The 13,098-nt window shown below is 46.0% G+C and overlaps 1 protein-coding gene across 2 annotated transcripts in view; it reads right to left on the minus strand.

The window, feature by feature from the left end:
• ASIC1 (acid sensing ion channel subunit 1) overlaps positions 1-13,098 on the minus strand; it is a 32,774-nt gene that overhangs the window by 7,792 nt on the left and 11,884 nt on the right. The window contains exons 1-2 of one of the 2 annotated variants that reach the window (XM_069092581.1): positions 4,254-5,209; positions 302-452 (exon numbers count right to left, since the gene is read on the minus strand). In XM_069092581.1, coding sequence (XP_068948682.1) covers positions 302-452; positions 4,254-4,907 — 805 coding nt within the window. In that variant the 5' untranslated portion in view covers positions 4,908-5,209. Of the gene's footprint in view, positions 1-301; positions 453-4,253; positions 5,210-13,098 lie in introns of those variants that run through there. The other variant, XM_069092582.1, reaches the window with a different exon arrangement.

Genomic DNA, 13,098 nt, shown 5'->3' on the forward strand with positions numbered 1-13,098 from the left:
ACTGAGCCAGGATGGAGAGAGAAAGAGAGGAAAGAAAGAAGGGACAGATAGGCAGGCAGACAGACACTGTATGTCAAAGAGACAAAGATACAGAAAGATATACAAAGTGAAAAGGAAGTTCCCTACTCTGAATGCTATAGTCCCAATAGGGAGAGGGAACTTAGGAGATGTCCCTTGGTATGGTGACCTGGGAAGGCATAATGTACAGGGCTTAGGTTTTGGGGAGTAAGTGCTATGATGAAGGATGTCTGGGAAGATGGTACCCTGAGTAGTGATGGTAGTAGCAGTTGAGTGCCCATACCCGTCTCTCCCCAGACTGGCAGGTACTCATCCTGTTGGATGTCCAGCATTATCTCTAGCCCGTTGCCTGTCCCACCCTTCATAGTCTTGAGCAGTGGCCGCCCATCCTGGCCTGCGTTGAATGTGTAGCATTTTCCATAGCGTGTAAAGACCTGGTGGGAGGCAGAGAGAAAAAGCCTGAGCCTGAGACCCTTACCCCCTAGAACTTTCTTGTCCCCCAATACTGAGACAAATTACCCTGACCTTGGCCAGATTCCTGACCCCTAGAACTATTTTATCCTCCTGGAACTAGCCTTCCTACCTAGATCTTGAACCCTCTTGCCACACAGCACAAAATATCCCTTGCCCCACAATGTGACACTGCCATTCCCTCTGGAATAGGGCTCCCCTCAAGTCCTAATCCTTTAGCCTCAGAATGTGTCCCTCCCATAAACTCACAACACTGTGTTTCTTGGGCAATAGCTAAACTTTCTGCTCTTCTCCCATTATCAGCTCCTTAATTTATTTCATTATCAATTATAGCATAAACCAGGTTTATCACCTAGTCCTTCCCCATCTCTGTCCCTTGGGCACTAGAGGCCCAATCAGCAGGCACACTCACTAGGTCCTATATCAATATGCCATTTACAACCTATTGATAACCAAAGCTATCAATGCCTTTGGTCCAAATCCTTGACCTCTGAGGTGGAGAGAGTAACTCCCCTTGTTTTTTATGCTTCTCTCATTACAAAAAGAGGTTGGGACAGAAACAGAATCAATACGCTATGCTTGGTATAGGTTTATCTGAATACCCATTTTAATAATTGGTACTTCAGCCCTCATGGGGTACTAAGTACCACTAACCAAGGAACACTTGAAAAGCCATTTCCACAGAGGGCCCGCAAGAAATCTCTGCTAACAGACACAAAGGCACTCGACCTATAGTCTGGTGGATACAGTACTAGAGGGAGTATCATTGGATTTAGAGTCCTAAACAGCTGGTTCAAACCCCACCTCTGATGTTTACTAGCTACGTGACCATGGGCAAATCAAAATCTCCCTATGTCCCAGTTTCCTTATGTGTAAATATATAATACCCCTAGTATTTAAGTCATAAGGTTGTTCTGAGGATCAAACGAGATAATGGAAAATATTTTACAAACTTTAAGCATCTTATAAATGTCCACAATTAATAAACCAATGTTCCCACAACACTAATTAAGAATAACACTTTTCCACAAACTAGGGATGTGTGGTTGTAGCCAGGGATACTGTTACCTTTGAACAATGTAGAGTGTCAAAGGATATTTATTATAAAATTAGCATAGACCAAGGGTTCTTAATGTGTGTGTGTGTGATCCACCCTTCTGTCAGTCTAGTGAAACCTACAGATTCCTCAGAATAATGTTTTTAAATGCATAAAACAAAATACACAGGATTATAAAAGAAAGCAATTAATACTAAAAAAACCTTATCAAATTACATATATTTTTTAAAGTTCATAGACCCCAGATTAAGAACCCCATGAGATTAAGAACCCCAGAGAGAGCTCAGGAGAAAAAGAGAAACAATGAGTATTGGTAGCATCAGGGATAAGAGGAGGAAGGACACCATTTCTTTCTGATTCCTAATCCCCACCCTCAGAAGAGTCCAGGGTCTCAGAGTATAGTGAGCCATAAGACACACCTGCTGAGCCTCCCCACAACTAGGAAATATACTCTTTTCCCTCATTTTGTGGACAAAGTCCAGCTAGCATAATCGTAGGATCCGAGATTCTTAAATTCTCCCCTCTTAACCCCAAAACAAAGCCCATTGACTTCCCAGCCAGACCCAGAGAGAGCATGGTAGTAAACTGAAGTCTCTTTGAGGGGATTCAGACCACTGTCAAGACCATTAGGTATTGCTAAGGCATTGTAATTAGCATCTTAGAGAAAGCAACGGAAGACTTGAGTTCAACTCTGAGCTCTGTCATTTACTTGTGTGACCTTGAACATGACATTCCTCCTCCCTAGGCCCCAGTTTCTTCATTTATAGAATTGGGGGTGGGGCAGGGAGAGGACAAGGAAATCAAAGTCAGAAGTCAAGGTCCCATATGTACCAAAACATTCACACAAGTACTTTTTGTGGTAGCAAGGAACTAGAAACAAATGGGTTGTCCATCAACTGGGAAATGCCCGAAAAAACATGGTATATACATATGTAAAAATAATGCCCTCATGTTGTAAGAAATGACAGCTATGAAGAAGTCAGAGAAATACGGAAATTGGTATGAACTGAAGTAGTGAAAAGTGAACAGAACCAAGAGATTAATATATGTAACAACTGTAATCATGTAAAGATTGCTAAAAGAAGTTGAACTCTGAGTAATGGAAAAACCAGTGAAGTTCCCAGAGAAGAGATAATAATTCCTCCCTTACAGTTGATGGGTGGGAACTACCAAGACAGAATATTATATACAGTCTCTGTACCAGACTGTCTCTGTATTGTGTTTTTGCTTAATTGTTTTTCTTTGTGACAAGGGAGCATTCATTCCAGAAAGAGTGATGAGAAATAATCTGATATGAAGACAAAAGGCATTAATAAAACATTTTAAAAATAAAAAATAAGAATTAGATGATTTCTAAGAATGTTTCCATTTTTACTATTTTATGATTCTGGTAAAAGTGTCTTATTTACTCAATTTTTTCCATTAATTCATTTATTCAATATTTGAATATCTAATGTGTCCTACAGAGGATTTCAAGGAAGCAGAAGATTCAGTTATCTGTCACTAGTTGAGGAAATAAAGGGACTAAGTGGGGGTGGGGGATGGGGGGAAGGGCCTAAACTTCAGGCCATCACGCTATGAGATACTGCTGCCACCTGGTGGTTCTAGATGAGAAGCACCAGTTTATCCCTGGGTAATTTCTCTAGGATCTTTTGCTAATTCTTATGGGCTTGGGAGCTCAATGGTTACACTTCTACCAGGTCTCCATTCTTTCTGATGTGACATAGTCTGTCCATCCCCTTTTCCTCCTGCCAAGGTTTTGAACCCAGACTTTAGAGAAAGGGAAGAGAAAATATTTTGACAAGTCAAATAATTGGTGTCTTAGAGAGAGGACAGGTGGCATGGTGACTTCTGATCACACAAACTGTACAGACTTTGGAACTCTTAGACAAGATTGGGGCTGGGATTCCTCCTGAGAGTGAGACCCCAGTAACCCAAATGATGCCCAGTACCTAATACTAACTACCTTTCCCCAAGGATTCAGAATAGCTGCAGATGGAGGGAAGCCAGCCATGGGAAGATCATATTCCATTACTGCTCACATATACTCTTGACCTTGTGAGACACAGGAATGCACACGCATGTGCGCACGCATGCACACACACACACACACACCCCAGAGGGGAACGGAAGATAGAGGTTTGGAGAAGGGCTATGGCAGAAAGGGAAGAATATATCTCTGTATAGGCCATGAGTGTCCAGAAAACCTTTGTCTCTGGTCTTGATGCCATGGAGGAGGGAGGCAACTAATTGTCTGCTCACTCCCTCTCCCCGGCTCTACCTTGTAATAGACCCTGGCAGAAGTTCCTGACTCCTCTTCCTTCCTGTACCTCTGTCTGCCAGATTCCTGGGTACTAACTAAACTTCAGAGGATTCCAACCTCAGATCTCTTCTTCTTTCTTTCTTTTAAGTCCCCCTCTGTTTCCTTCTCAGATCCCTACTTCCAATCTCTGTTCTAAAGCCCCTGAAACAGACTTATCATTTAGAGATGGACTGAAGGTGGAGTTAAAGCTTGCAAAAGCCTTTTTATAGCAACTAACCCCTCTTTTGGGGGGAGGACATTGTGGAGGGGAGTTTTGTTAGACCCAGACCAGATGCCACCTGGAGTAGAAGACATTGGGATGATGCTGATACCCCAGAGGTAATGGGAAGGCAGGCCCCATGTTCTCTGGGTTGTTGGGGATGAAGGGGGATGACCCTGACTCACCACAGAAAAGTTGTGGGGGCCACAGGGGCCCCCTCGATAGGAGCAGTAGAGCAGCATGTCCTCCAGCCGGTGGCAGGAGCGATTGTAGAAACGGTGCAAGTTGAAGGGCTCCCCAGAAAAGGCATCAGGGCCTGGTGGAGCAAGGGGCACACCAGGGTCTTCCCCATCCTCCAGCCCGAGCAGCGGGGCCAGGTAGAGCAGGTCAGGATAGCTGAGCTGAGACAGCCGTACAGCATTGGTGTTGCAAAAGGTAACGGCTGGAAAGGCCAGCTCAGAAGTGGACACTTCATCCAACAGTGTCACATGTGGGTAGCTTCGGTAATAGGTCACCCGATCCCCCACCTGGTACAAAAAGGTGCCCAGTGCCAGGGCAAAGGCCACAGCCCATAACGCCTGGCGGGGCCCTAAGCCTCCTGACACAAAAACATGGCTGGCTCCATGGAGGGTACAGCTGTTGGCAAAGGCCACCAAGTCCATAGCTAAGCCTTCCTCTTCCTCCTTTGCATCTTTCTCTTCCTCCTCCTCCTCTTCCTCCTCTTCTGACTCAGATTCAGACCCCTCTTGCTGCTGTTGATTGGAGCCCCAGCTGTTTCTTACAGCCCTGGGGTCCTCACCCGAGGAGAAGGACAGAGAGCAGAAAATCTGGATGGGCATCTTTAGGAGATCAAGGGAGGGAGATGGAGGGATGATGTCTCTGGGACTGAAAGGATGGAAGGAGGAAAGGGGAGGAGCAAGAAGAGAAGTGGGTAAGATGCCCAGACCTGGGGGGGGGCCGGCAATGCCAGCCAGCCGTGTCCCAAAGCAGTCCAGCTGTCTGTGCCTGAGCCCTTAGTGAGGAGTGTAGAGGGAGAAGAGGGAGGGAACGTGGGGCGGAGCTGGGGAAGAGGCAGAGCTGTTCAGTCATCTACGCTGCTGAATAATTGATGGCCTATAAGAAGGGGGAGGTAGTGAGGAATGGAAAAGGAAAGCCCCCACCCCCACCCCCGACCTACCAGCTTCAGCTAAGGGATGAGGAATGGGATATAAGAAGGCCACTTACAACTCCAATCCACCCACACAGACAAGGAATACTGTGGATTCCAATTGCTTAAATTAATGACCAATGCTCCTTGTTTCTACTTCCCCCATGAAATATAGAGGGTAGGGCCTGGTCCAATAATCACCTATATCTTTGATCTAGCTACAAGAACTGACTCAGCAAATCCTCCCTCCCCTTCCCCTTTCCCCTCCCCCCCCAAATATCTATACCCCAGGTTCTCATTTAAATCACTCTCCAAACCCACAGCAATCATTTCCTAAATCCTCCGCCTGATTTTGTCTCTCCTCTGAGCCTATGGTCTCCAATTCCATTTAAATCACAGCAATTAACTAACCTCTTCCTGTAGCTAGGAAGCTAACCTAGCTCTCTTCCTATAACTCCCCTCCTATTTTTCTAATCCCTCTAGTCCCTTCTACTGGACTCTTACTCCTCTCCTCACCCATCCCACAACAAATCCAATAGGTGCCTCCTCCTTTCTCCCCGCCCCTTTCCCTCTGTGGCTTTTAGGGCAGCCCAAAGATCCATTAGCAGAAGTCTTTCAGTGACCACAGACTCATTTGTAGCTATTTCCCGGCATGGGGTGGGTGGGGGTGGCGGGTATAACCCCTTCAATCACCTAAGAAGTTTCCTGGCTGCTCTCCCACCTCTCTTTGCCTCCACCATCTTCTCCCCCCTCAACACCTCCCGCCCCCTTCCCCCACTGTCATCCTCCTACTGTCTTTCAGACACCAGTTCTAGAAATCTTATCCTAAACTGTGGGGCCAAGGTCAGGCTGGGAGATCTGAGAAGCAAGGCTGAGTTCTACTCAGGGTTCCTGTTTGCTGGCCTTCTCTCCCATCCGTTAGCCCCTTCCTCATTCTCTTGGTCTTTAGCTCTGAGAATTCATTCTCTCAGGCCCCTAGACAACATATCCAGCTCTCCCCTTCTGGGGGCCCATAGGTCCAATCAACCCTCATAGCCCTCTTGGCCCCCCAGTCCCTCAAGGGCGCTCTGGTTACTTCAGCCCAGTGGGGAGGCACTTAAGCTGCCAAACCTAGTCTCTGTGGCTGGGACAGTGATGAGGGGTGGGAGGGGAAATAGAAAGGGAAGTAGGGTTAACTCTTGTTCTGCTGTGTCGAAGTAAGTAGAGGCAGATGCTAAAAGCATCGCCGGTTCTGTCCTGCCTGAGGAGAAGTCCTGTTGTCCAGACCACAGCGCCAGTCCAGGTTCTTCCCTTCCCTCTGCTCCTTCCCCCTTCCTTTGGAACCCTGTATTTCTTCCATTTGCATTCAGAGTTTTGTAAGGATGCTGAAGGGATGATAGGGAGGTTGGGAGGGATGGGAACCAACCTCTGTGCTGGATGATAGCTGGGATCCAGGATACCTGGGTTCTATCATAGAAAATATGAACCTCTTCGCTTTAGTTTCCTTGCTGAGAAGGGAAGACATAATGGAGGAGAAAACAAGAATATCAAAGCAGAGATGCAGCAAGAAATGCAGAGATGTGGAAAGATACACAGAAAGGCAAAAAGAGAAACAGGGAAACTGGCACATGGAGACGGGACTGGAAAGATATACAAGGAGCTAGGGTCTGAAACATGGGGAATCGCAGACATCAAAAGGCACAAAGAGCTAACAGAAGTAGAAACAAAAAAGAGACAGTGAGAAATTCCTGGGGGAAGAAAGAGAGACCCCATTCAGATATTCTATAAACCATCACCACTGGGGGACTTGGGTTGTTCTTCCCAAATATAGAAATGATATTGTGCAACAATTAGTAAATGGTACAGAGATTCTCCAGTCATTCTCAGGGTGTGTTATGTTTTCTCAACTAGACTATAAGTTCTTTGGGAACAGCCGTGTAGTCTTTTGCCTTTTGTCTCCCCAACTCTCCAATTCTGGTGCTCTACATACCAAAAGTTCAATACCCATGTAGAGCTGGGGGCAAATGCTTGTGTCCTCTGTGGTCAGTAGAGGGCACTGTGCCCCACCCCAGTCACTCCTACCTACTGGGTTTACAGAGTGGAGTTTGGGGAATTTGGCACTGGGATTTTATTGTTATGAGTCAGGGCTAAATGAATATACATATACCATGGAGGTGGGGAAGCTGGATTCTTGTACACACACACGCACACACCCCTCGTAAACATCACTCACAATAAATGCTCGTGGTCTTGGGCATTCAGGCACTCGGTCTTTCTCCTTACTTTTATTCTGCCTGTCCATGGCAACCTTTTTCTCCCAGCCAGACATACAGCCTTCTTCCTACATCCCTCCAACATCTGTGTGCAGAGACTCACAGAGCATGCACATGCACACAGAACACAAGCATATAGAGTACAGAGACACTGCACCCCTCAGACAACCGTTACCACGACGCACCCTGCTTTTCGCCTTTTCTCCCTCTTTTCTCTTGCGGCCCTCTCCATTCTGTGATGGATCCCTTCCTCCCAGACCCATCTCCTTCTGCTTGTGGTGGCTCTGACCTTCTCTAGCCCAACAGCTCTGAACTTTTGGGGGCTCACCAGCCATTCCCATCTTCCCCCAGCTCCTCAGCAATACAGGCTTCTGAGGCTTGGGGTTGGATGGATGGGCAAATGATGAAGGGAGAGCTGCACACACTCACTTGAATAAATGTCCACAGACCCACGCACACACAAAGACATACTGATAGTACATGCAGAGAGAAACACTCATGAAGACACACGCTGAACTTCAATAATGCTCGTTATCACAGACTCAATGCAATCCCCTTTCCAAGCCTGGGAGTCTTGTCACCCTAGGTGACTCTCCACCCAGAGCTTATCTCTCTAGAGCTGCCTGTCTTTCAAATGTCTCTGCTGCTTTTCATCTTTCTGTTTTTGAGCCATCAAATATAGGCAAGCTCTGGGCCTAGGATAAATGTCCATTGACACATATGTACATACACTTGCCTTCTCACAGTGACATACAAAGAGGAGCTCCCACCTCCTCAATACCTCCTGACACATACACACAGTTATAAGAGTGCAGCCCATGTTTGAAATGTCTAAAGTGAAGCAATTCTTTCTATAGAAATAGCTTCTTTATAATAGAATTGGGGTTATAAAGGACCTTTAGGGTCATTTTAGTTTAATATTCTGTCCCATGAACTAATTGCCCTTACAAAATTCCCCAAAAGGGGTCTTCTAGCCCTAACTAATGATTTTTACTAAAGAACTCACAATCTTAATTCTATTTTCAGATACCTAAGTTATCAGATACCTTACATTAGGAAATTCTTCCTTACATTAAGCTGAAATCTTGCCCCATCGTGCATATACCTCCACAATTACACACACAAGCATACCAAGTTACATACACACTCTCACACATTCTCTAAGTTACATGCAAATAGATAGTTATTTTAAAATGTATATGGTTATACACATAAAAGTGTGCATACACAATATTTCTACTACTACTACTACTACAATATACACATAGAGTTTTGTGCATGGTATTGAAAAAAGAGTCCTGCTTTTGGAGACAGAAAATATAACTGAAAGATTGTTCGTGTGTATATTTGTGAATGGAGGTATGTTACAATGAATGCTCACTATACGGACATAGATTTCATCCAAATAAACCTCAGTTCAAATTCCAGTTCTGCCACTTACAAACTTGTGTAACTCCAGGCAAGTCATTTAACCTCTCTGGGCCTCAGTTTCCCCATTTGTAAAATAAGTGGGTTGGACTAGATGGCCTGTGAGGTCTCTTCCAGCCATAGATCCTACGAGCCTTCTTCATGCACATACATACACACATATTCCCAGTGACACACACAGACATACATATAAATGTTCATATACTCTTCCGTAGTTATATACACATGCACAAGTTTCCCTTGTCATATATGCAGAGGTTCATGCATACATAGTCCCTCCTCAAGACTGGGCACATGTGTATCCACACATAATCGGTCACACACATCCTGGTGATGATTACCAAGAAGCTGTACAAAACCCTGTGCGGGCCAGACTGTGCTATAGATGGTAGCAACATGACCCCTAACTTGGCAAGATTGCTTCCAAATCTGATCCCTTGGCAGTCAAAACATATTAAGGGCACATGGATAGGTACATGGTCACTCACCAGGTACCACGTTTATCTGGCTACAAGGCTCCCTTCTCATGCCAGAAAGTATACACCAATAGTTTGGAAAACAATTACGTTTAAAGGCCTTGGTGGATCTTGAGGAAATGAGTCACACTTCTTAACCCATTCCCTAGAGAGCAGCCTTAAACGATGAAAAGAGAATCTGGGGAGGAGCTTGTGGGATGGTGTGGATATGATGAGCCCTATTCACACACCCTGTTGGTCTTTCAAGGGGACTCTTCTTTGAGACTTTCGTGCTTAAAAGGCATGGCAATTTGGGGCATGTTAGGAAATGATAAGATGGAGTTTAGTTTGGTACGTATCTTCAGGACTTGGGGATGACTGGCTTTCTACTGATGAACCTCCTAGGACTTAGCTAGGCTGGTCTTCTGATGATAGTCTGCCAGGCCTATATTCAAGGCCTTTCTAGCTTAGAAGCCTCTCCCAGGTCTTCTGCTCTGTGGGCATGGTTCTGAAGGACTCAGCATCACCTCCCTGGCCCTGGAAGACTTAGTGGGAGTCTGTGATAAGGGGAAAAGAGCCAAGTAGCAGGGAGAAGGGCCTAAATCTTGGGAATGGATGAAGGCCATAAGACATGAATTCAAACACCACATTTACATCCCATACATCTTTACAAAGACACCCAGATGTGCAGAGGCAGGCACCCTGTACACACTGATGGGTGTTTCTTGCTGGCTCCTCTCTCTTCTGCCAGTGGCTCCAGCAGCTGAGTGAGGGCTGGACCTTGGCAATGAATATTGAAAGAGGAATCCAACTAGGAAGTAGGTGAGATCAGAGCAAGAAATACTGGAGGAGAACAGAGAAGGGAGATAAGACATGAAAAGCAGAGGGGGGAGAGGTCAGCAGCAGAGAATGGAACCCAGCTTCATCCTCTATTCATCCCTGAATTCAACGTGTATTAAAACTACTTCCCCAACCTTATCAATTGTTTAGGGCAACTCACCCGAGAGTCCTGGTCCAAAGGAACTGGAAAATCTCCAGAATCAGGAGAGAGGCAACTACAATGTGTCAGGCAATGTTCTTAAGTTCTTTACAAATATTATCTCGTTTGATCTATTTGTTATATGCACATATACACACATGTGTATGCATGTATATGTATATATACACACATATTATATATATACCATATACACACATACATCTATATACACCATATACATCTATATACCATATATATATATATATATTTTTTTTTTATTCCATTCTCAACTCATATCAGGGAGAAGAAAGGCAGGGGTATAGGGACCTCAGGGATCCTGAGAATTCTATACTGAAGAGATGAAATAAGATGAAGTAGCAGGTTCCGGGGGTGTTGGAACAAAATTAGAGGTAACTGAAATAAAGCACCTTGACATCACTAGATGTTTGTGTCCCTCATTCCCAAGATTCAGATGCCTTTCCTGCTATTTCACCTTGGTCTCTACACTTCGGCCTATCCCCATTCTCAGGATTTACATCCTTTCACTCAGACTTGGTGATTAGCTCTCTTCTCCCCATCTCCATCCCTAATGCTTAGCATACAATTCCGCTCTCCCAGAGTCACAGACATTTGAAAATGTTTTCCTTAGAGTCATTTCAGGAGACTTAGTAGCAATCTCTATCCACATGTAGAAAATCCCTGGGCACTCCATTAGGTTCCATCCCTCTTCCCCCCTCTAAGCCCTTAGCCCATAGCCGTAATCTTGAACATATAAGTCACATCCTTCAAGGATAGATAACCCTGGACCTAGGCTAAGACAGCAGAAGAGGTCCAAGACCCAAAGCTGCTCCCCCCCTAGCTCTTTCCTGGCTCCTGCCCCCAGAGGCACTTAGTTACTTATATCAATTCCCTATTACTTTAGCCAACAGTCTGGCAATCAATTAGCTTAGAGCCACTTAGCAGACTGCAGCCTGGGAAGTCGGAAACTAGAAAGAGAAGGAAAAAATATCCTTCCCTAAGGATCTTCTTGCTTCCCACTAATTCTGCTCCTCTGGCCCAGACCCTCCCTTCTCCCACATCAGGGAAGGATAGATAGCTCAGGATCCTGAACGCAGATCCCTTGTCCTTTCCAGACAGTGAAGTTCAGGTACTCCTGGCAGTCTCTATGGGGAGCTGGGTTGCAAGCTCCACTGTTCCAATGTGGCCACATGCATTTTTCCTCCTCACTGCAACCTGGGCTCCAGATAGGGACTTGCTTTTGTATCCTGCAGCTGTTTGGAATACTGTTTCTTCTTCTCTGTCTCCCTCAACCCATCCAAGTTCTCCTGGAGGGCAACAGATCCCTACTCTGAGCCCCATAGTTCAGGCATTCACCACGGCAGGCCAGACACTTGAGACAAGCCCAGTTTGAGTTCTTGAAATGGGCGTTGGGAAAGGGTGGGACAAGATCCTCCAGGGAGAGAAGAGGGCAGTGGGTGTGGGGTGTGTAGGGATAGGGAATTAATAAAAGATGGTGGAGGTAAGGGTGGGGCTGTCCCATAGGTCATAGCACCGTATAAATCTTGGCTAACCCTGAGCTACTCTATCCCACCTCATTCTTCACTGACCTTGAAGGCTTTATCTTTTTTTTTCCTTTTACCCCCTTTTCTCTCTGCTCCAGTTCTTCCCCCTCACAATTATTTCTCTGTCCTTCTGCCCCTTTCTGGCCCAAGGTTCCTATAAGGGTCCCTATTCTCCCCCTGCCATTCCTCTGGTGAAAGGTTCTGAACCCAGCTTCAGTAGATAAGGGGTGGAGGCTGGGGGGAAGGGCAGGGCATCTGTACAAACTGGGCACTTATTTATGATCCCACCCCCCATTCCTGTGTTGTTCAGCATTCTATCCACATCAGCTTCTCTCACTGCCAGGGACAAATAAGGTACAGCTGGGCGCTGAGGCCCTGGCTGCAGCTGCTCCCGCTCCCCTGCCACACCCCCTCCCCCCAGCACCAGCATGCAGCTGCTGTTCCACAACAACTCTGTGCCCCTTCTCTGCCCAAGGCCCCTCATCCAGGGTAAGGGCAGCCTGGGATGCAGGGAGCACAGACCCTGTTGCTCTGGTAACTGATACCCAGGCTATAAGGAAAGGAGGTCAAGAGAATTAGGGGACTTGGGAGTTAGGATTTTGAGTTCGCCTTTGGGAGAACTGGGAGGGAAAGTTGAGAATTATAGCAGTGAGATTTGGGGGCATTTGCAGGGAGGAGGGGCTCACTGGACCCTTTCCTTTACCTTACTCCTAACCTTGACTGCCCCTTAGGATCTCCCAGTCCATGATTTCTCCCTAGATCTGCTGAGGTTTTTTGCATTCATCCACTCTCCCAAGATGGTTCAGCCTCTGCCAGGGATGATCACAGACAAAGAGGGGGCACCCAAGTGTCCTGGGGCCCACAAATCATTTCTTCAAAAGCAGGGGAGCAGGGAATTCCATCTGGAATTCTACAGCTTCCATCCCCTGGCTGAATTAGAGCAAAAGTGTCAGGACAGCTCCAGGAAGTTGGGGTGTCCATTCCTAGTTGGGGGCTTTGAGAGGTATAGAAGTAGACAGAACACAGGACTTGGAGTCGGGAAGACCTGTGTTTAAATAGAACCTCAGACACTCCCTTGCTGTGTGACCCTGGGTAAGTCATGTCGCTGCTGTTTGTCTCAATTTTCCCATTTCTAAAATGGGGGTAATAATACCACCTACCTCCCGGGTTGTATAAAATAATTATACAATATATAGAAAATAACATA

The sequence above is a fragment of the Petaurus breviceps genome, unplaced genomic scaffold (assembly GCF_028583685.1).
Source record: "Petaurus breviceps papuanus isolate PSGF00001 unplaced genomic scaffold, PetGlider_PUasm1.0 191, whole genome shotgun sequence".
NCBI classification, from domain to species: domain Eukaryota; kingdom Metazoa; phylum Chordata; class Mammalia; order Diprotodontia; family Petauridae; genus Petaurus; species Petaurus breviceps.